Here is a 22,601-nt window from a genome sequence, read left to right on the forward strand (position 1 = left end):
TAGACCCAAAAGTCCTAATTTTTACTCCGTATTTTGTGCAGGAAAGTATACGATAATTAGATCATCTCACGATCTCCCTTATGATAAAGAGTAAAGTAATTGGTATCTTAAACAAAAATGGGCAGAAGGACTTGTACGTTGTGTATGCCAAATCAACCGACTCCCTAATGGGATACAAGGAGACAAAGTTGCTTCTTTTTTCAAAACTTTGAATAAATGTGTATTGGCAATAGATGCATGTGGAGTGTTGTTTCATGATCACTATTATGATATTTTTTGCTGGTATTCCTAGCCCCCTCTCTAACAGCCACTCCTAGAATGACAAATTTCAAACCTATTTCAGTGTCTGCAAGTTTTGCGTCTTGCCACTTTCATCACCTGTGACCATTTTCAGTTGTTAACTGGCATCTTCTCCATTCATTTTGTCATGTTTTTAAAGACTTAGTCTTAAAATGTATTTGCTTCTTTTTTCTTTAAATGGCAGCCAAATATAAATAAAATAATAATAATAATAATAAATGAGAAATTGGGGCCTCCAACCAAATTCACTTCAACCAGTTTCCTAATGTGAATTTCCCATTGGGATTAATAAAGTATCTATCTATCTATCTAATTGGAAGCTGATTCTTGTTGTTAATTAAATCACGTTATTTAATTCGATTGCCCATTTATACTCACATTTTGCTATAGCAGAAATTTCCAAAACGGTCCATTTTCTTTTTTGTGGGAGCTCCGTGAAAATGTTTTGTGAACCTGAGCAGATCAACACTACTTTCTTTATTTTCAGATAGTATATGATGGACGCAGTTTAGCAGGTCATATGTTAAAGCTTATTGTTATCTCTTAATTGCTTAGCTGCTAATATTGGGAAAACCAAACAATTAAGGAGTCTGATTCTTAAATATAACCGATTAAAATTAAGTAAAATAAGTTATTTGGCAGCAAAAACGTGTCACTAATTAAGAAAGAGGCTAGAATGATAACCTGGGGGCACCGCAGCACTTCTGCATCGGAGTTGGACGCTCTACTCTTTATGAAATAACAATGTGTATGAATAAAGTTTTTTGAAAGATGCAAAAAAAAATGGGTGAATGGTCACGTTCCTTCGGCGTCTGCGCATTTTGTTTATGACACAGCAAAACCTACCAGCCATTCATGCAATAATGAGTGACAAGAAATTTGACCTAACATCTACCTACATTTGCGGGACCACTGCTTGTTCACCCAATCAGATTAGAGTAGGGCGGTGCTTAGGTCCAGGAAAGGAAGATCATTTTTTTCGTTCGTTATACTAGTTTGTATCGAAGACCATTTTTTGTTGTATTACGTGCACAATTAAAGAATACAAAGAAGATTAAGTCAGGTAAAAAGGATGATTGTATAGTATCGATTGTGAATAGTATTGAAGTTCTTTGTTTTCTTCTGCGCACGGTAATGGAACGTGTTTATCTCATTTAACAAAAGTTCATGTGGGAAAATCATGTTATAATAATGTAAATATCCTCAAAGATTGAACTCTTGATTGTTTTGTAAATTGCGCTTTTTTATATAAATAAATTTTACTCAATTCTATAAGTAACTAAAGTTTATTTTTGATTATTTTATTTGATTAATTTACGCGAAACCATACGGTAAGTAAAGTTTATTTCAAATCACAGAAGTTTGTTAAATATGCATATTCCGTAGTCATTTTTGATCTGCCAGTACGTCTTGGTTTATTTGTTGCAGAATGTCATCCGGAGCGCTTTTTCCCAGTATGGTCTCCGGGTCCAGGGGCTCATCCAGTAAATACCTGGTGGAGTTTCGGGCCGGCAAGATGACTCTGAAGGGCAGCACGGTCACTCCTGACAAGCGAAAGGGGCTCGTGTACATCCAGCAGACCGACGACTCGCTGATCCACTTCTGCTGGAAGGACAGGACCACGGGCAACGTCGACGATGTGAGTGGGTTGGATTCTTAAAATGGGGTACCTGGAACATTCATAAAGACACTAAGTCTTGTTTAAAATACGAATAATGTGAAGGGTTAAAATATTAACATATTGACGGATGTAAAGAGGATAGAAGAAGAGTACTCTTTGTACAAAGCACTGTGACAGACTTTACAGGATTTTCTGTTTAATCGTAGTTTTTCATTTTGATTGTTTTTAGGATCTCATAATTTTTCCTGACGACTGTGAATTTAAACGAGTCAATCAGTGCACCACTGGACGAGTGTATGTGTTGAAATTCAAGGCTGGATCAAAGCGTCTTTTCTTTTGGATGCAGGTGAGGGCGAGGTGTTAAATTCGCTTTTCTGTTTTTATACAGGCAAGGGCAGTGTAAGAACCTATTCATTAAAACAAAAAACTCTGCAGTCAGTATTAAGTCTAAAAAATTGACTGTATATATAGGCATTATATTGGATAGTTTTTGTTTATTTATTAAATTTGTTAGCACTTTATTATGTCCTAATGTAAGGATGAATCTGTAAAATTACTACCCAGCAAGTAATTTTTAGAGTCGGTAGGATTAACTCAGATCTTTCATTGCATGCCAAAGAACATTTTACATTAATAAAAGTGAATTTCTGTTCAAAATTTCTGATGTTTTATGCAAAAAAATATCAAGTGATTATTGGAAAATTATTGAATATTTGGATGTCTTACTGTTTAAAGCATTCTGTTCATCCAACAGATATTCTACTACTAATCTTTTTTTCACATTAATTAACCTTTTTTGTTATTTTTCCACTCATTGCACACACACACATGCATATTCTTTGAGGTAGAATGCAGGCAAATTTACTAAATCATTGACATGAGAAATAGTTTGTCCTTTTACAGAGAAAACATAGTATGTTAGAACCATAACAACACTGTTTTCAGAAAAAGTGGAGAATGTATTTTTAAATTTAAGTTGTTTAAATACTGTACATGTTCATCGGTCAGTTTCTTGTTCATGGCATGGAATGATGAGCTAAAAATTAACTTTGAAACTTTTATCTTGAAAACACACCCAAACCCAAATAATATATAAAATTCATACATGTACTGTAAGTATATTATTGGCAACCCTACCCTTACTCCCCAAGACATCAAAAGGACTGGTTTGATTTTTGAATATTTTATTTCATATTATATGATTAAAATAAATCAAAAGTTTGGTTGCATCTCAAATCCCAAGAATCGACATAACATTTAGGGGAAGGTTAGGTCATAGACGGCCTGGCTGGCGCTGCTGTGGTGATGCTTGGGATTTTGAGCCGTTCACCACGTGAAAGTATATTTTACACTATTAAAAAGTTGAAAAATGTGACTGTATCCCTTTTAAGCTGTCCTAATATCTCATCCAGCTGCTTTTTAAGCATTTCAAAGTTTTTGCTTTAGCTACTACTTGTTCCAGATTCCACAAGTCTTTGTGTGAAGAAGTGTATAAAACTGAAACTAGGAAGCACCTGTCCCCTTAATTTCCAGTGGTGTTCCTGATTACACAATCTGTTGACAGAACTCTCCTGGGTTCATTTTATTTTTGTTTTTGAGAATTGTAAAGGCCTGAATTAGGTCACCGGGTAGTTTCCCTTATGAGAGATTTCACTCTGCAAGCCTCTCAGAGTATTACTTGCCCTTCAGACACGAGGTTCACTTGGTTACTCTCCTCTGTGTGGCCTGCTGTGGTTTAAAATTATTTATTTATTTATTTATTATTATAGATGGTGACCTCGCACTAGTGCATTTCATTGTCTAACCATAATGTTCCTTGATTTATATTAAGTAGTTTCTACAACATAATGTGAATTTCCCCTTGAGATTAATAAAGTATCTATCTATCTATCTATAACCTAAAATCGTAAATGCCTGCAGTCAAAATGCTGCTTCTGATTTAATTACTTACATTTGTGATCTGTGATGACTAACCTTAAATGATTTTATTTAGTGTAGATCCTGTTTCCAGTCATGAGTTGATAGTAATGAACCTGAATCACAAAATCTTATTACTAGCAAATAATCTTCTGCAACCCAATTCTTCTTTCTAGAGCAATACCTGTTTGTAAAGAATTATGTGTTAAAGCTGATGTTATATAAAGAAAATTGTAGGAAAAAAACACTTTCAATCCATCATGGTCTAGTTTTATTGAATTCTAAACTATTATTAAACTATTTCAAACTTAAATTTGCTTATTTAAACCATGTTATCAGATCCACTATATGACCCTTACAATCCTCAAAAAAGAAAATTGTACTATAACTGTGTACTTTGCATTATATCAATACAATATTAAAAATGCTGTTTGTGTTTATATAATAACTAGGCAATTCAGACTACCACTGAGTAAGTCGCAGTTACCCCAATCATGTGGAGAACACGAAAAGGGACTGAGTGTTTTCACTAAGTTTGTATTCAAACCTGTTAGAATTTTGTGAGTTGTATTGGCTGTTTTATGTAGTGCAGGACATGGTGTTTTATATATATGTGTGTATTTGTGTGTGTGTATGTGTATATATATATATATATATATATATATATATATATATATATATATATATATATTATATATTCACGGCATTCAAAGTCTGTGTCACAATTTGATAGTGTGGGTGGATACCTACGAGGTAACGCTTTGTGGTTGGCCAGCAATCTGCTAACATCCGCCACGGTGCCCTCAGTTTGTGAAGAGCAGGTCATAGTTTACTGTCAAATAAATGCAAAGAGTACACGACACGTGTTTCGCCCTCATTCTGGGCTCATCAGGTGTACACACTCCACTGCACTCCCTCTCGGGAATCGAACCTCGGACGTCAGCGTCAGAGGCGATGCCCCTAACGTTGCGCCACGGCGTGTGGTTCGTTTATTTGACAGCATGTAGATCGGGGTAATTACATTCACGGCATTCGAAGTCTGTGTCACAATCTGATAGTGTGGGTGGTTACCTACCAGGTAACGCTTTGTGGTTGGCCAGCAATCTGCTAACATCCGCCACGGTGCCCTCAGTTTGTGAAGAGCAGATCATAGAATAGTTGAAATAGTTTACTGTCAAATAAATGCAAAGAGTACACGACACGTGTTTCGCCCTCATTCTGGGCTCATCAGGTGTACACACTCCACTGCACTCCCTCTCGGGAATCGAACCTCGGACGTCAGCGTCAGAGGCGACGTCCGAGGTTCGATTCCCGAGAGGGAGTGCAGTGGAGTGTGTACACCTGATGAGCCCAGAATGAGGGCGAAACACGTGTCGTGTACTCTTTGCATTTATTTGACAGTAAACTATTTCAAATATATATATATATATATATATATATATATATATATATATATATATATATATATATATATATATATATATATATACACAGTGCTGTGCAGGTGTGAAAAATGCTGTAAACAAAGAATGCTTTCAGAAATATAAATAATGATTGTTTATTGTCATCAATTTACAAAATGCAAAGTGAGCGAACAAAAGAAAAATCTAAATCAAATCAATATTTGGTGTTACTACATTTTGCCTTCAAACCAGCATCAATTCTTCTAGGTACACTTGCACAAAGTCAAGGATTTTGTAGGATTCTAGTCAGGTGTATGATCAACCAATTATACCAAACGGGTGCTAATGATCATCAATGTCACACGTAGGTTGAAACACAGTCATTAACTGAAACAGAAACAGCTGTGTAGGAGACTTAAAACTGGGTGAGGAACAGCCAAACTCTGCTACCAAGGTGAGGTTGTGGAAGACAGTTTCATGTCATGGCAAGATTGAGCACAGCAACAAGACACAAGGTAGTTATACTCCATCAGCAAGGTCTCTCCCAGACAAAGATTTCAAAGCAGACTGGGGTTTCAAGATATGCTGTTCAAGCTCTTTTGAAGAAGCACAAAGAAATGGGCAACGTTGAGGATCGTAGACACAGTGGTCAGCCAAGGAAACTTAGTGCAGCAGATGAAAGACACATCAGGCTTATTACCCTTCGAAATCGGAAGATGTCCACCAGTGCTGTCAGCTCAGAACTTGCAGAAACCAGTGGGACCCACAAGTACACCCATCTACTGTCCGGAGAAGTCTGGCCAGAAGTGGTCTTCATGGAACAGTTGCAGCCAAACAACCATACCTCCGACGTGGAAACAAGGCCAAACGACTCAAGTATTCACGAAAACATAGGAACTGGGATGCAGAAAAATGGCAGCATGTGCTCTGGACTGATGAGTCAAAATTTGAAATATTTGGCTGTAGCAGAAGGCAGTTTGTCGAAGGGCTGGAGAGCGGTACAATAATGAGTGTCTGCAGGCAACAGTGAAGCATGGTGGAGGTTCCTTGAACGTTTGGGGCTGCATTTCTGCAAATGGAGTTGGAGATTTGGTCAGGATTAATGGTGTTCTCAATGCTGAGAAATACAGGCAGATACTTATCCATCATGCAGTACCATCAGGGAGGCGTATGATTGGCCCCAAATTTATTCTGCAGCAGGACAACGACCCCAAACATACAGCCAAAGTCATTAAGAACTATCTTCAGCGTAAAGAAGAAATCATGAAGTCCTGGAAGTGATGGTATGGCCCCCACAGAGCCCTGATCTCAACATCGAGTGTGTCTGGGATTACATGAAGAGACAGAAGGATATGAGGAAGCCTACATCCACAGAAGATCTGTAGTTAGTTCTCCAAGATGTTTGGAACAACCTACCAGCCGAGTTCCTTCAAAAACTGTGTGCAAGTGTACCTGGAAGAATTGATGCTATTTTGAAGGCAAAGGGTGGTCACACCAAATATTGATTTTGATTTAGATTTCTCTTTTGTTCATTCACTGCATTTTGTTGATTGATGAAAATAAATGATTAACACTTCCATTTTTGAAAGCATTCTTTGTTTACAGCATTTTTTTTCACACCTGCCTAAAACTTTTGCACAGTACTGTATATATATAATATTCACACATTTTATTTATATGGCACCTTTCCCATGCTCAAGGCGCTTATTGCAAAAAGTTTAACATGTATAATATAGGCATCACTGCAGTTGTGTGCTAAGGTGGTTGTTCAGAATAATGTTTTTTGGCATACACCTGTGCTCTGATGATAGGTACTCAAACGGGTGCTAAATTAAACTAATATTAAACAAGATCAGATACTGTAGTTGTAGAAAGGAAAGGATGATATTGTTATAACTGTTTGCCAGCATTTTGTATTTCAGTCCTCGGTTTATTTTCTTCTAATCTTGTACACAATAGAGGCTTTTTTTTGTATTTAGAAAGTTTAGACCAAACATATATAATTGTATGTATAAACCTTTTTTTTATTTCTAAATTTTATTAGGAGCCCAAAACAGATAAAGATGATGAGTACTGCCGCAAAGTGAATGAATATTTGAACAACCCTCCGATGCCTGGTGCTTTAGGAAGTGGAGGAAGTGGTGGTCATGAACTGTCTGCATTGGGAGGTTATAAAAATTTACTTTTTTATATTAACACATGAGTAGAAATGAGACTTCTCCAAAAAATACATCCTCTTTGTATTAATAACATGATTATTCACACACTGTGGTGTGATGTGGCTTATTTGGTAAAAGCAGTGTAACGTTTTACAGCATACTCCCGTCAGTATTGGGTGTAGCCTCCCTGTGGTGTAATACAGGACTGCTAATTGAAATGATTATAAAGATGACCAGTGTTCTCCTTTGGGAATGTCAACTTATTCCACATGTGGAAAGAGACTTTCTTACCAGTGACTGGACAAAGGAAAACATAGTGTCCAATCCTCTGAACACACATTGAATTGCATGGGTGGAATACACATAAGTATTGTCCTGCCGGATGAACATATCTCATATTTCATGCAGAAACAGCATCTCTGGCTGGATTGGAGTCCCTGACCTAGGTAATGCTGTTTAGTAACCACTCCACGGATACCAAATGCAAATGAAAACTGTATCTGGTGATACCCTACATGATGATGACCAGCATGGGCTCCCTTGTATCATAGGCATGTACACCGTAGACGTGCCCACTCAGGAGGTCTCTGTTGGACACATACACGGATTTTACTCGTTCCCAGAATATACTCTTCACTACCGATGTCAAATCACAATTCCTTTCTCCTACCAGCCTGTTGGAAGTGCTTCTGTAGATGTGTATGACAGTGACTAGTGAGTGACAATCATCCAGATTTTGTTTCAAAAGACAAATGCATATGATCTGAGTGGGACACTTCTGGTGTTTCAGTGGCTCTCATGCTCCTGTTGTGACCATTTAGTCTGTGATTATCTTGATGTGCATTCATATAACTGGGCTTTTCAGATCCACGTCCTTTGCTGTAGGTAGCCTCTTCTTCCTCCTGCTACCAAAATTGATGCATCATCTTTCTTAAGAATGGCCCACTGTAAAGATGCAACTCTCACTGGAATAGTCTCAAGAGTGGTAGATGTCATCGTGACCTAATGTACTGCCCATGGTAACACGGCTATTACTATAACCTTGTGAGCATCACCTGTTGGTGATAGTGATGTTGCATTCGTTGTACTCTCCATTGATACTGGTTGATCGACTAATCTTCAGCTCCCAGTCTATACCATGTTGTATTATGGTTTTTCAAGCTCTATTTTACTGAGTTTTCCTTTTGACTTTACACTGTTGTAGTTTACTCTGGTGACGGATGCCAGACTTGGAAAAGGCCATTCAAGAAGCGGGATTAATAATGAATGCCACATGTTCACGTGGTTATGTGAAGCCTAGGTTTTGTTACCAATGTATTGGTGTCTACCCATTTTAATTTTATGCTTATTATTGCGTACAATGAAGTGATTGCTTCGACTTGTACTTATTCATTGATGCACATATTTTGAGACAATTAAGAATCTGGTTGAAGCATTTATTTTGTTGATTCTGGCAATAATGAATAAGATAAATATGTAGGAATGGAACACATTTGTAACCCTGAGGGCAGCCTGTGGGTGTTTTCTGTGAAGTTGGAATGCTTTAAAAAATAATGTTATTTTTCCATAATCAATATGTCAGTTGACATTTTGTAATTATACTTAACTTTTCCATACATAATGATTTGCCTTCATTTACCAAATGTTTTTTTTTTATATATGGACACTCTCTTTTTACATTTTGAGTGGATTGTACTTAAAGGCAGAGTACTTGTATCACACTTGGAGAAAACTTTATAATGAAGCTGATACCATGTATGATTACTTAGATGAAAGGATTGCATGTCATTTACATTATTAGCTCTCATTGTTGTTAATCATTTGCATTATTTCTGTTGGATAATTTCAAGTTATATTTAGAAATGAACATGTGCAACAATTGTGAATATATTAGTAATTATTATAAAGACTAAACATTCTAAATTAACATTAATTACTTTAAGGAAAATTTCTCAAATGGAATTCTTCTAAAACAAAATTATTGAAACCAAATGACATTAAAGGGTGTCAGTATTCTAACGCACTACTGGGTAGGAGGAGACAGGCAGGGTAATCTAGTGTTGACAAGTAATAGGAAAAAAAATCCATACCTGTGTACTAGTAAAGTCTCACTGTGTTTTTTGTATGGATGTATAGTATATTACATAAAAATAAAATATTTACAAGGGATGATAGAGACTAATTATATGTTTATTGTGGTGTATCAGCTTCTAATATTCATTATATTAAATAGCATACCATACACTATAGGGTGCACAGTCAGTCAATTCTAGTGTACCATGTTTTGGAAGTAATCGCTCATCACCAACAGAGTAGCAAATGGTCATACTGTTAAAGATGGTAGATTTAGCTAAAGACATTATCAGATTTGTGACCAGGCGGTCTAGAAAATAAAAGTGTACTTTAAAACAAAGTTATTTGTGATGTGTACCCTGAGGTGAGACTGGAATTCCCTTGAAGCATTTATAACAAAATTTAACCCTGTTGTTGGGGAATAGTCTTTTGTCCCTGTACCTCAAATAAGGCCCATATAGCTGCTGATTGCTAAAGACCATAGTTCATCTGGCTCAGTCATGATTGCATACACAAATACTGGTGCAATATCATGCCTTTGATACATGGCAGAATTTTTATAGTAATTGATGCTTTTTGATTTTGCTTTTTTCTTGTTACAGTTTCAAATACATGTGGTTTAGAAAGAACCTGTTGGTACAGTCATTCTGTGGTTGTCAGTTGATTTGGGGGTTTAGGTTATTAAGTACGTAAAACAAGTATAAAGATTTGTTTATGATAATTTTTCTTGTGTTAATATAGACCTCCATAACAATGTGATTAACTTTTATCTTTCATATTTGAATGATAGCTAAATCTTAACAGCTTATTAAATGTGTTTTGGTTTTTTTTGTTTGTTTGTTTTTTTGGTAATTTTAAAGATAATTCCTAGCCACCTTCAGAAGCTAGCACTAGTGTAGTCTCTTATTTTATAATAATAATTAATTCATTACATTTACATAGCACTTTGAGTACTGAGAAATGCGCTATTTTATCGTTGTGAACACTAGTACAGTTTTATCCTTTTGTGGGGAAGAAGTCCACATGTAAACCCTGGCAGTACCCCATACCCCAAATTCACATCGTGAAATATTTGCACTTTAAAGGCATTGCAACTGACAAGTCCTGGAAGATATTTATGGTAAAGCCCTTGGTTGGATGTTTAGCCTTCTCTCTATGATGGGTCAGCACTGCTGAAAAGGGCTTGCATCAGGGGCTAGTCTATGACATGTCCTGGCAATTGTAATCCATTCTCGGCTTCCAAAGCTCTGTTTTTGTAGCTTTCCTTTTTTATTTCTCTGTTGTGAATTTTTATCAATGACACTGATTTGTAAGCTCACTGTTATAGTTTCAACTTTTAATGTTGTATAAATCCCATCAGTTAACTATGCAAACAGCAAGTTTGCTAATGAAGTTATTAAAGTAGTTAAGTGTTGTCCTCAAATCAAATCATGTTCGGTACATTGTTGGTTCATGGAAGATGGATTCAATTGTAGAAATTCTAGTCACAAGGCAAAAACCAACACTGGACAGGAGTGCATTCCATGCACACATATCACCACTTGTTTATACCTGGTATAATTAATGGTGAACCTAAAATCCACTTTTTGGCATATTGTACAAATTTGAAATACCTGGACACAGAGAGAGAACTCAACAAAAAGAGTGACTGGGCCTGGAATTAATTCAGTTTACTTTCAGTTGTAAAATGGCTCTCTGCACTTCATTGCCATGATGCAAATTCTGTTTTAAATTAAGAAGAATAATCATAAATAATAAATGTTACATTGCTTTATTTTGCTTTATTCTAGTTTTAATTGATTACTGGTCAACATAGTGATACAAACCATGATGCAAATTCTGTTTAAAATTAATAATCATCCTTTAATAAATGTTATGTTCCATTATTTTGCCATATTCTTAATTCCTGGTCAGCATAGTTATCACTGCTATTCCACACTTTATACAGGAGAGCTTGTGAAAAAATATGTACACCTAAAGATTTGATCTTCATCTAAACAGTATACTAGGGCAAATGTGATTTAATCTGAAAAAGAACAGTGGAAATTTGACTTCGCAGTGTTTGGTTCAATATAAAATGAACAGATAAACCTTTTAATCTGTGGAATAAGTATGTACACCCGTGATTCCAATAGTTGGTATTGCTGCCTTTGGTAGCAACAACCTCAAGTAGGCATTTCCTGTAACTGTCTACCATTTTTTTGACATCGACGGAGAGAAATGTTTTTCCTGTCCTACATGAAGAATTCATTTAGCTGTACAATGTTTGAGGAGTTCTTTCTTTTTAGCTCTTCCTTAGTAGATTTTCTGGTATGCTTAACATCATTGTAATGTTGTAAGGTTCATGTTAGATTGTGCTTAAATCTTTTGACAGATTGTCTCATGTTATTCTCAAGCACTTTGTGCTACAGTGAAGACTTCATAGTGGATTCTGAGATAGTGAGCTGTACCCTCTGTTGCAGCAGAGCAGCCCCAAACCATAACATTTCTTCCACCATGCTTTACAGTTATCGGGTTGTTCTGGTCAAATGCTGTCTTTGGTTTTGGTACTGTGCTGAATAACTTCGCCTTGTCTGTCCAGAGCACTTTGTCCCAGAAATGTCTCTGGTTCTTGTCTAGACGTTCTTTCCAGGCAGAAAAGGTTTCCTCTTGGCACACTTCCTATGTAGATCTAGTTTGTATGACCTCTTTCTAATGGTAAACCTGTGTACTTGGACATCCAAAGTTGCAAGAGATACAGCTACCCATAGGTACCATGATTAAATTTCAGGGTTCTTGGAGACTTCAGCATCTTGTGTTCTGCTTTTGGATTAAACTTGCTGGGGCGTCCTGGCCTGGACAAGTTGTCAGTAGTTTGAAAATATTATTATATTACAGAAAGTGTAGCGGTTTATTTCCAGTTGTTTGGAGTTCTTTTTAAAGTATTTTTGCAGACTTGTAGGCATCTATAACTTTCTTTTTGCAGGCCTCAGAGAGCTGTTCCGATCTAGACATGTATAATGATTACATGTACTTCAGCAACAAAGAGCAACCTAAACTTAATGTCTGAGGTGTAAATGAGACCGCTTCAGACAAAACCTTTGCTAATAATGTTCTAATTACGTGCACTAGATTCCAGTTTTAGGTATTTGAGGTACTGGTAAAATGTAGTTGTGTATGGACTTTTTTCCACATGTGAAATTGCATTTATGCTTATTTAAATTTATACAATGGAATACAAAATTTAAATGTGGCATGATATTTGTTGTATCATCATTATCTGAAATTATTGTTAAAATGAAGATCAAATCTTTATCTCCACATATAAAAAAAATATTTTATAGGGTGTACTTTTCACATGACTGTATACATGTTTCATAGTATATTCACTCATTAGTGCAAATGTGAAATATACAAGAATTTTTTTTTATTTTTATTTTAGGTGAAGGTGGTCTACAAAGCCTTCTAGGTAATATGAGCCATAACCAGTTAATGCAACTGATTGGCCCGACTGGATTGGGAGGGCTAGGTAAGCAAAATGGATAATAATTTCAAGACTTATTTCTCTGGTTTATGAATTGATGAATAAGCTTTTGTGGTAATTCAGAAAAACAGTCAAAATAAGATAACCATGTATTTTTTCTGCAACAAAATAGAATATTAAGTGCAGCTTTTAACTAGCTGAAGAATTGCTGTGTTCAATAAGTTTATTTGACCACTCAGTGCTTGTTTCCACTTGTTACAGTGTGCAAAGTGTAAAATATCAACTTTCGCTGCTGTTTAGTTGATGCACTGAAGACTTGATGCAAAAAGAACAATTTTCACTAATTAACCTTATTGCCTGAATCATGTAACAATATGCAACACAAAGAGGGATGTAAATAAAATTCAATTTGTTTTTCACATTGGTATTGCTACTTCACGTATACATAAACAACTAATTTGGTACCTTGATGTCGTCTGTTTCTTACTCTGTCCACAATGCATTTATTACTTTGTTTTGATCTATTCCTGTCAGCCATATCATTATGTTGTATCAAGAGATGGTAAAAGTATGCATGCAAGTTTTGATTTATATTCAAATCAAAGTGTTTTTCAGGTCAAATTAGTGAAATGTTATGTCTGATTCAATATCTGTCAGTGCATTCAATACTCTTGTTCCATCAGTCCATCTACCATTATTCTGAATTCCTGGACAATGTTTGAAGTATTCTATTTATTCCTAATACAACAGATTTATGTATTGTTATATCAGTATTTTCCTTAAGCTTCATGACTAACCTATTCAAGTTTCTTGTATCTTTCTTTTTTTATTTTCAGGTCTTTAGTAATATTTAGATTATCAGTTAATAAAAACCACTAATGTTTAGTAAATATTGTTGATGATTTTTATTAGGTGGGCTTGGTGCCCTGGCTGGACCGGGATTGGCAAGTCTTCTTAGCAGTGGAGGACCACCTACAAGCAATTCCTCCTCAAGGTAAAGATGCTTCTGTTACCTAGAGCAGCGGTTCTCAATCTGTGATTGGTCATATGTGGCGTAATTTTGCTATTTGTAGGGAAATTTTAAACTTGTGGCGGTGTATCGGCAGCAAAAAATATAGGAATAAATTTTATTAAGGTTTCAAAAAACGTTAGGGGGGTGCGATCAAAACTACTATGAATACTCGGGTCGCAAATACTTAAAGGTTGAAAAACGCTGACCTAGGGTCTTCGTGCTGCTTGGTATTTTGATTTTCATATGGTCAGATGTATTTTTAAGCATACATTCTGTAATGATGTTTCTTAATAGTTTATCTTGTCTTCAGTTCCCGTAGCCAATCAGCTGCTGTCACACCCTCCTCTACATCATCGTCAAATCGGATCAGTTGTGCTCCTGCTCCAACCCCAGCAGCTCCAACAACAACAACAACCAGTGCAGCTTCTCCTGTGACCCCAACTACCCCTGTAGCTAGCGTTGCCAGCACAACCCCTGCCACTACTACTGCTGGCAGTCCAACACAGCCTATTCAGCTTAGTGATCTGCAAAACATCTTGGCCACTATGAATGTCCCGGCCATGGCAGCTGGAGGACAAGGAGGTATAGTAGATGTTTCTTAGTGTTTTCATTATTCAACCCTTTGAAGTTCTCTTATATACAATACACTACTGGTCAAAAGATTTAGAATGCAGTTAGAATAAAGCTTTAAGTAATCAACAGATATTAGGACAGCTGTGCAAATTGTTTGCTTCAATTTGCAGGCTTAATTTACTTTAATTGTTGCAGAACATCTTAGACCTTGTCTGCCAAAGACCTTTTTGTAATATTCTGAAATTTCCTTTTTCAGTTTTTGTTAACCTAAATATTAAATTTAAACCAGGCAATTTATTGCTTACATGTTCCCCATTTTAGGTTATTCATTGCATTTTAACTTGAATAAATTTGAAGAAAAACTCTGAGGTGTTTTAAAACTTTTCACCAGTAGTGCATATATAATTTTTAATCAAGGCACACCAAAATATCAACAAAATTTTCATTTATAAGGATTTTGTTAAAACGTCTGTGTGTGTTTCATCAGCAACTGTTTTTAACAATGTACTATACAGTAAGGTATTGATTTAAATATAGTACTTCTGAAAATCACTTTAATGCCTGTGGTTTAGGCCTTTCTTATGTAGTATGACAGAACTGATCTGGATTAAAAAGGGTAAAGCAAAATGTTTCTGATCCATGCTAGGGCAGGGATATTGCAAGGAAGGAAGTATGAAAGGGATTATGTTCGTATATCAAAGCATCTTTTTCCCATCTGTTTCTGCATATTTTTGTATAGCTGTAGAAATAGATGCATTTCCTTTGATATCTACAGGAATTTTCTTTTGGTGAGTAACAGTAATTTTTATTAGTGATATGACACAGAAGTCCATTTTGAGTCTCATCGATTCATTGGGATTCCATTGTGATTGTTATCATTAATGAAAAGCAAAAAAATAAGAGTAATGATGAATAACATATACAATAAATAAGTAATACACACTTGCATAAGATACAGTCATATGAAAAAGTTTGGGAACCCCACTTAATTTCTTTGGATTTTTGTTTATCATTGGCTGAGCTTTCAAAGTAGCAACTTCTTTTTAATATATTACATGCCTTATGGAAACAGTAGTATTTCAGCAGTGACATTAAGCTTATTGGATTAACAGAAAATATGCAATATGCATCATAACAAAATTAGACAGGTGCATAAATTTGGGCACCCCAACAGAGATGTTACATCAATACTTAGTTGAGCCTCATTTTGCAAATATAACAGCCTTTAGACGTCTCCTATAGCCTTTGATGAGTGTCTGGATTCTGAATTGAGGTATTTTTGACCATTCTTCCATACAAAATCTCTCCAGTTCAGTTAAAATTGATGGCTGCCGAGCATGGACAGCCTGCTTCAAATCATCCCATAGATTTTCAATGATATTCAAGTCAGGGGGCTGTGACGACCATTCCAGAACATTGTACTTCTCCCTCTTCATGAATGCCTTTGTAGATTTCAAACTGTGTTTGGGTCATTGACTTGTTGGAATATCCAACCCCTGTGTAACTTCAACTTTGTGACTGATGCTTGAACATTATCCTGAAGAATTTGTTGATATTGGGTTGAATTCATCCGACCCTCGACTTTAACAAGGGCCCCAGTCCCTGAACTATCCACACAGCCCCACAGCATGATGGAACCACCACGAAATTTGATGGTAGGTAGCAGGTGTTTTTCTTGGAATGCGGTGTTCTTCTTCTGCAACTAAACCAAAGCGCTTTTTGTTATGACGAAATAACTCAATTTTTGTCTCATCATTCCAAAGCACTTTGTTCCAAAACGAATCTGGCTTGTCTAAATGAGCATTTGCATACAACAAGTGACTCTGTTTGTGGCATAAGTACAGAAAAAGGGCTTCTTTCTCATCACCCTGCCATACAGATATTCTTTGTGCAAATTGCACTGAATTGTAGAACAATGTACAAATGCACCATCTGCAGCCAGATGTTCTTGCAGGTCTTTGGAGGTGATCTATGGGTTGTCTGTAACCATTCTCACAATCCTGCGCATATGCCAGTCCTGTATTTTTCTTGGCCTGCCAGACCTGGGTTTAACAGCAACTGTGCCTGTGGCCTTCCATTTCCTGATTACATTCCTTACAGTTTAAACCTCTGAGATAGCTTTTTGTAGCCTTCCCCTAAACCATGATACTGAACAATCTTCATTTTCAGATCTTTTGAGAGTTGCTTTGAGGATCCCATGCTGTCGCTCTTCAGAGGAGAGTCAAAGGGAAGCACAACTTGCAATTGACCACCTTAAATACCTTTTCTCATGATTGGACACACCTGTCTATGAAGTTCAAGGCTTAACGAGCTAATCCAACCAATTTGGTGTTGCAAGTAATCCGTATTGAGCAGTTACATGCATTCAAATGAGCAAAATTACAAGGGTACCCATATTTTTGCACAGCCAGTTTTTCACATTTGATTTAATTTCATACAACTAAATACTGCTTCACTGAAAATCTTTGTTCGGAAAACACCTCAGTACTCAGATGTTCCTATGAAATTAAAGACATACCACTGTTATCTTTTTTGTTGAAAGTAAATTTTTATGCAGGCTGAGAGGGGATCCCAAACTTTTTCATATGACTGTATCTAACTAAAAGAAAAGCACAGTTCTTCTGTATATAATCTGTTTTTAAGTCTCTTAAGATGAGTCAGATGGTGGGAAGGACAGAAAAATTAAATCTTCAGTTAAGGAGGAGAACAGAAAAGGAAACTGCAGGGGCTCCAAGACCAAAAGACCACCTTCCCCACCAGGCATCCTACCAAACATAAATGTGCTGAAGTAGTTCCTTATCGTTGTTTTAAGCTTTGTTTTACAGAATTCAAAGTTGGGGTATCAGCTTTCATTCAAACATCACAGGTGGCTGCACAGTGCTTTGATCAGGTGGAATAAGGATAAAGAATATTATCTTAGTTTGTTTTCACTTTGGAAGATAGGACATTGCAGTATCAACCATGCACTTAACTTGCATTTGGATAGTTTCAAACTATTTAGCCTTTGAGAATGGAATTCTACTTATTTTAATCATTGGCAATTTGCTTGTCTTTTTTCCCCCCTGTGTAACTCTGTGCCCTTATGACAGAATAAATTGAAATTTGTGTGCATGTTAATATGTAAATTAATTTTCCCTTTTTTTTTTTTCTTTTTTTTTTCTTTTTTCTTTTGCAGTGGACTTGGCTAGTGTTCTGACTCCAGAGATTATGGCACCTATTTTGGCTAATACAGATGTGCAACAGCGGTTATTGCCATATCTTCCTTCAGGGGACTCTCTACCTCAGACTGCAGATGAGATCCAGAACACATTAACATCACCCCAGTTTCAGCAGGTGCTTGCTTACATGCAGACATTTTTTTGCTGTCATTGACTTGAACTTGTCATTTGTTGATAGAGTAAATTCCCATCCCCCCCCAATTCATGCAGTCACCCACGCATACATATCTTTGTGGACACTTTCACCACTTTCTATCCATGGCTGCTGGGTGCGTTTTCAAATTAAACACACATACAGGCAAATAGAGTGCAATAGACATGTACAGACTAAGAAATCCTTAAGTGTGACTGAGTTAAGGGTTTACATGGCAAAATAAGTGAGTTACTCGTGGAGAAATCTGTGTGTTATCTTGGTTTGTCTAACCTGAATAAGAGTTTACATGGCATGGTGTTGTTTTTCTTTTGTTTTTGTTTTTTTTTAATATATAACTGTGTTCCTGTGAATAACCGGATTATTAACGTGCATGTAAGCACACTGTGCCCAGAAAAAGAAGTGTTTTATAAATGGTTTGCAAGTTAGAATTATGTAGAGAGCAGTATTTAATATTTTATATCAATCACCAGGTAAGTTTAGAGGTCTTATTAGGATAAATCCAGACTTTATGCAGTCTTGTCTTTGTAGCATAACTTGACATTTAATCTAAGACTGCTGTAATATTTACTGCTCAGATATTCTCTCCTTCCTAAACTCCCCCACCAAATGTTGTGAGAATATTAAAAGCTGACAACAAGCAGGATGCCTTTTTAGCCCTACAGTTTTGGGAATGTGGTTGTGTTCAGAAGTAGGCCCTATGAAGTCAACAAATTATTCAGCACAAGTGTGTCACGAAATGCTATGGGGCAAGGTTATTATAGTTTTGCCTTTTTATATTAGTTTTTATTTCTATATTTTTTCTGACCTTAATTGGAAATTCAGTTTAGTTTTAGTTTGTCATGTATTTTTAGTTTTAATTTAGTTTTTATTTTACAAAGACATTTCTATTTTATTTTTATTTATATTAGTTTCAGTTTTAGTTTTAATAATTATGGTATGGTTAAAGAGCTACTATGGAGTTTAGTTTTTGTGCCACAATGAGACAGAACTGTACACTTAACGGGCTTGGATATAATGAGTTTAATGTTAGTGGAAGCTTACTACACACTACACGACACAGTTTACTATTTGGTTTTGTTTTTGTCTGATAAAAACAAGCATAATCAAAACCAGGTACTGAATATGAATGATTTTACACAATTTTATAATTTTTTAAATATATTCTGTCATTTGTGCTGAACAAATTTCATTTTATTGCCTAGTTTGGTCCAATTTGTAATGAAATTTAGGTGAATTTTAAGGTGTGAGGGTTTTTTACTCTAAATGTCTACAGCACACAACAACATATCCTGCTCCAACGGCAATGAGCTTATAATGAATGCGTTCAATATTGCATTCAAAAATCTCAAATACTGGGCTTTGTTATTTTCTACCAGCTGTATTGATCTCTGATTCCATCTCAGGCACAAACAATTTATAGACAGAATTTTGCCACTTGCAGGCCTGAAAAGGTATACAAAAAAATAGAGATTCTACTGTGGTCTGACAGTTGTGATCATGAAAATCATGGGTGCTTAGGAAGAATAGGGTTCTTAGGCTTGAATGAGTGTGCAGACCCCACCTTGCTGTATTGAGGGGAACAAAGAAAAACAAGCATGTAGTGTGAAGGTTAGGGGCATTGAGACTTGAGTAGCTCACCATAAGAACAGTAAATCCTTAATGAGCAGAGTAAGAGCAGGTAATAGGAGTGTGGAGGGGTACAAAATGACAGAGACAGCATCTTAGATTAGGAACAATATATACATTATCTAAACCTGTTTATCCAGAGCAGGATCGCAGGAATCTGGAGCCTATCCAAGCAGGTTTGGATGTAAGGCGGGAGAAATCCATGGTATGCGATATGTATGATATGGCTAATGTTAAGAAAAAAAAAGAATATGATATTTCAACTATCTATTTTGAGAGAGAAACTGAAAAAATGGGAACAGATATTTTAAAACATAATACTGCTACTGGGTTATTTTCACAATATCGGGTATTTTGAGCTGTGAATATGAACTAAAAAAGATAAATTAATAAATTTAGCATAAATACAAAAGCACATTATGTTTATCTTTTCATCACTTGGCAGACTCTATTCGCCTACCTACCTGTAGTTCAGTAGAGACATTGCCAACTCAGGAATTTTACAAGGTTTGTATCGCTTCATTATTAAACAACATTTTTAAAGCAAAAGTGATTGGTCAGTAACAATATGCTGATCTTGTATGATGACTGTTCGTCTCTTGAACAATGCCACTTTATTTTCAAAAATCGGGAGTGGTCTCCCATAGACTTTCTCGTGTAATCAGATATGGGGTTGGATATTTGAGGAATAAACCCCAAGACAATGATTATATTATGTACATTAAAGAACCATCAACAACAAATCAAATTAATATTGAACAATTATGATAAAAGTAAGTTTGAATAAATCAGACTCTGCAGCTGCATGAATTAAAAAAAAAAATAATAGAGAATGTGTTCAAGTAATGTACCATTTCCGGCTGATGGATTTGGCCCAAAAGTTAATACAGATCTACAATTCTGGTGTAACAACCACATGCCAAATTTCATCCAACTATCTAGTTGTGTTTTTGAGTTACCGTGTTTACACACACATACGCAATTCCAAGAAATGGTATTTTCGGACTCAGGGAAGTCTAAAATGTCAAAATTCATCAAAATCTTGAGGGCAAATTTTTTTCATGATTACTATACTTTCTCTGTGCTTCGTATACTTTGTGGGCGAAGTGGCAGGTGAATTACTGTCCACAAAAAGCAGGCACCTGAGAGATAAACTGAAACGCTACTCACTCGTGATTTTACTGGATGAATATGTGTGGGTGGCTCGTGGTGGATGACTTTCTGTTTTAGAGTTAAAACTTGCAAGGGTTAAAGACTAGTGGCAAGAATATTAATTCAAAAACGAAAATTAAAATTATTTTAGTAAATTATTATTTTATTTCCGCTGGTCTTTCCAGCTACTTTAATAGTTTCGTTTAGTTTTAGTTTTTCATTTTGGTTTTGTTAATTATTCAGTTTACGAAAATGTTTTTTTAATAATAGTTTCAGTTTTGGATTTAGTTTTCGTTAACTATAATAACCTTGCTATGGGGGCTCCTTTATACCAACAGCATAATGTACACCTGCATAATGTGTCACTGGGACTGCCAAGTCAGAAATTTTGTTAATCTTTTGAATTTTCTTGCTTTATAGTCCTTCTGGTGTATGTTCAGACCAATGTGTGTATATATATTTACCGTATATATTCGTGGACAAGTTCTCCCCTGGATAAGTCAGGAATTGATTTTACAGTATAATTTCTGGTATTTTATAACGTTGGTCGTATAAGTCGAATTCCCACTGTTGGCCCAAGAGATTATGATATGCTAACGCCCACCTGAGAGAGTAACCACGGAGCACACTGCTTAAGTGGGTGCGGCAATGCACTGTATCAGCGTGTGCGCCTAACCTCCCTCTCTCTCTCTCTCTCTCTCTCTCTCTGTGTGTGTCTAACTATTCCAAAGCAACGTTTGCACTGATTTGTGTTGTTTGTATCTCACACCCTCGTACACCTTTATCATAACAGCATCCCTTATCTACGATGGACCATTTGATCAGAAGAATATATGATGCTGGTAATAAATTAAATGTCATTCAAGTAGCGAAAGAAATTGGTAACTGCACTGTTGCAACAAAATTCAATGCGTTTGAGAAACTGATGTAAGATTGGAGAAAGCAAGAAGAAAAAAAAAATGTCGCATTTTTGAATGGCCATATAAGTCGGGGTCTGATTTTATGATCAGACCCAACTTATATGCGAGTATATACGGTACTCATCTATTTATGTATTTATATAAAGAACCTTTGCCATATTTGCCATATGCCATATTTCCACCAGAGTACAAATAAAGTCCTATCTATCTACCATATAGTGCCTTTCATATCTATCTAGTTCTGTCATCCAGGTTGGACCTTGCCTTGTACCCAGGACTGACAGGACCTTGAATTATTTGATTATGCCGGCTGAAGAATTGTCCATAATTGACAAGTGTGTATTTCTTTTGTGTGCAGGCCATGAGTATGTTTAGTGCTGCATTAGCTTCCGGACAGCTAGGCCCCCTCATGAGTCAGTTTGGGTTACCATCTGAGGCGGTAGAGGCAGCAAATAAAGGTGGTAAGTAAACATTCTGATTGTCGTAATTAGGATCAACTTTAATTGTATATTGTAATCCACAGTATAAAGTAAGTGAGTGAGCACTTTAGGAGTAAATTCATGAATGTCTCCTGTTATAACTTTAGTTCTGCTCAAGGCCAACGTCTTTGTGGACTTCTTTGGGCATCCTGTCCAGCTGAATCAGACTACATCCAAAACAATCTGGGTGGTCTGTTTCACTGCTTTTCTTAATTTCTTGAAAGTGAATTTAAATGAAATTAACTTTGTGAAACTTAACATATTCCAAATGTGTTTTATTTTGCTCACAGATGTTGAAGCTTTTGCAAAAGCAATGGAAGGTAATGGAAGTACAGATAAAAAAGAAGGGGATTCCAAAGACAAGAAAGACGAAGAAGAAGACATGAGTCTGGATTAGATATAGGTGGTCATAGTAGTCCTCTAATAAGTAGCTGTTGCTAAATATGAATTATTAAAGCAACTTTTAAAGTATTTCATTTATTGTACCGTTTATGCATTTATCAAAATAAAGCATGTACCAAAATAGCATAA

At 36.0% G+C, this 22,601-nt stretch overlaps 1 protein-coding gene across 1 annotated transcript; it reads left to right on the forward strand.

Moving 5' to 3' along the window:
• The first annotated feature begins 1,226 nt into the window (after positions 1 to 1,226).
• On the forward strand, positions 1,227 to 22,601 carry adrm1 (ADRM1 26S proteasome ubiquitin receptor). The gene is made up of 10 exons (XM_028811789.2): positions 1,227 to 1,363; positions 1,729 to 1,939; positions 2,151 to 2,267; positions 7,286 to 7,409; positions 12,895 to 12,981; positions 13,849 to 13,930; positions 14,259 to 14,530; positions 17,697 to 17,854; positions 21,950 to 22,052; positions 22,361 to 22,601. Exons 2-10 carry the CDS (start codon positions 1,730 to 1,732, stop codon positions 22,465 to 22,467), a joined length of 1,260 nt encoding a protein of 419 aa, XP_028667622.1. The 5' UTR covers positions 1,227 to 1,363; position 1,729; the 3' UTR covers positions 22,468 to 22,601.

The sequence above is a fragment of the Erpetoichthys calabaricus genome, chromosome 10 (genome assembly GCF_900747795.2).
Source record: "Erpetoichthys calabaricus chromosome 10, fErpCal1.3, whole genome shotgun sequence".
NCBI classification, from domain to species: domain Eukaryota; kingdom Metazoa; phylum Chordata; class Cladistia; order Polypteriformes; family Polypteridae; genus Erpetoichthys; species Erpetoichthys calabaricus.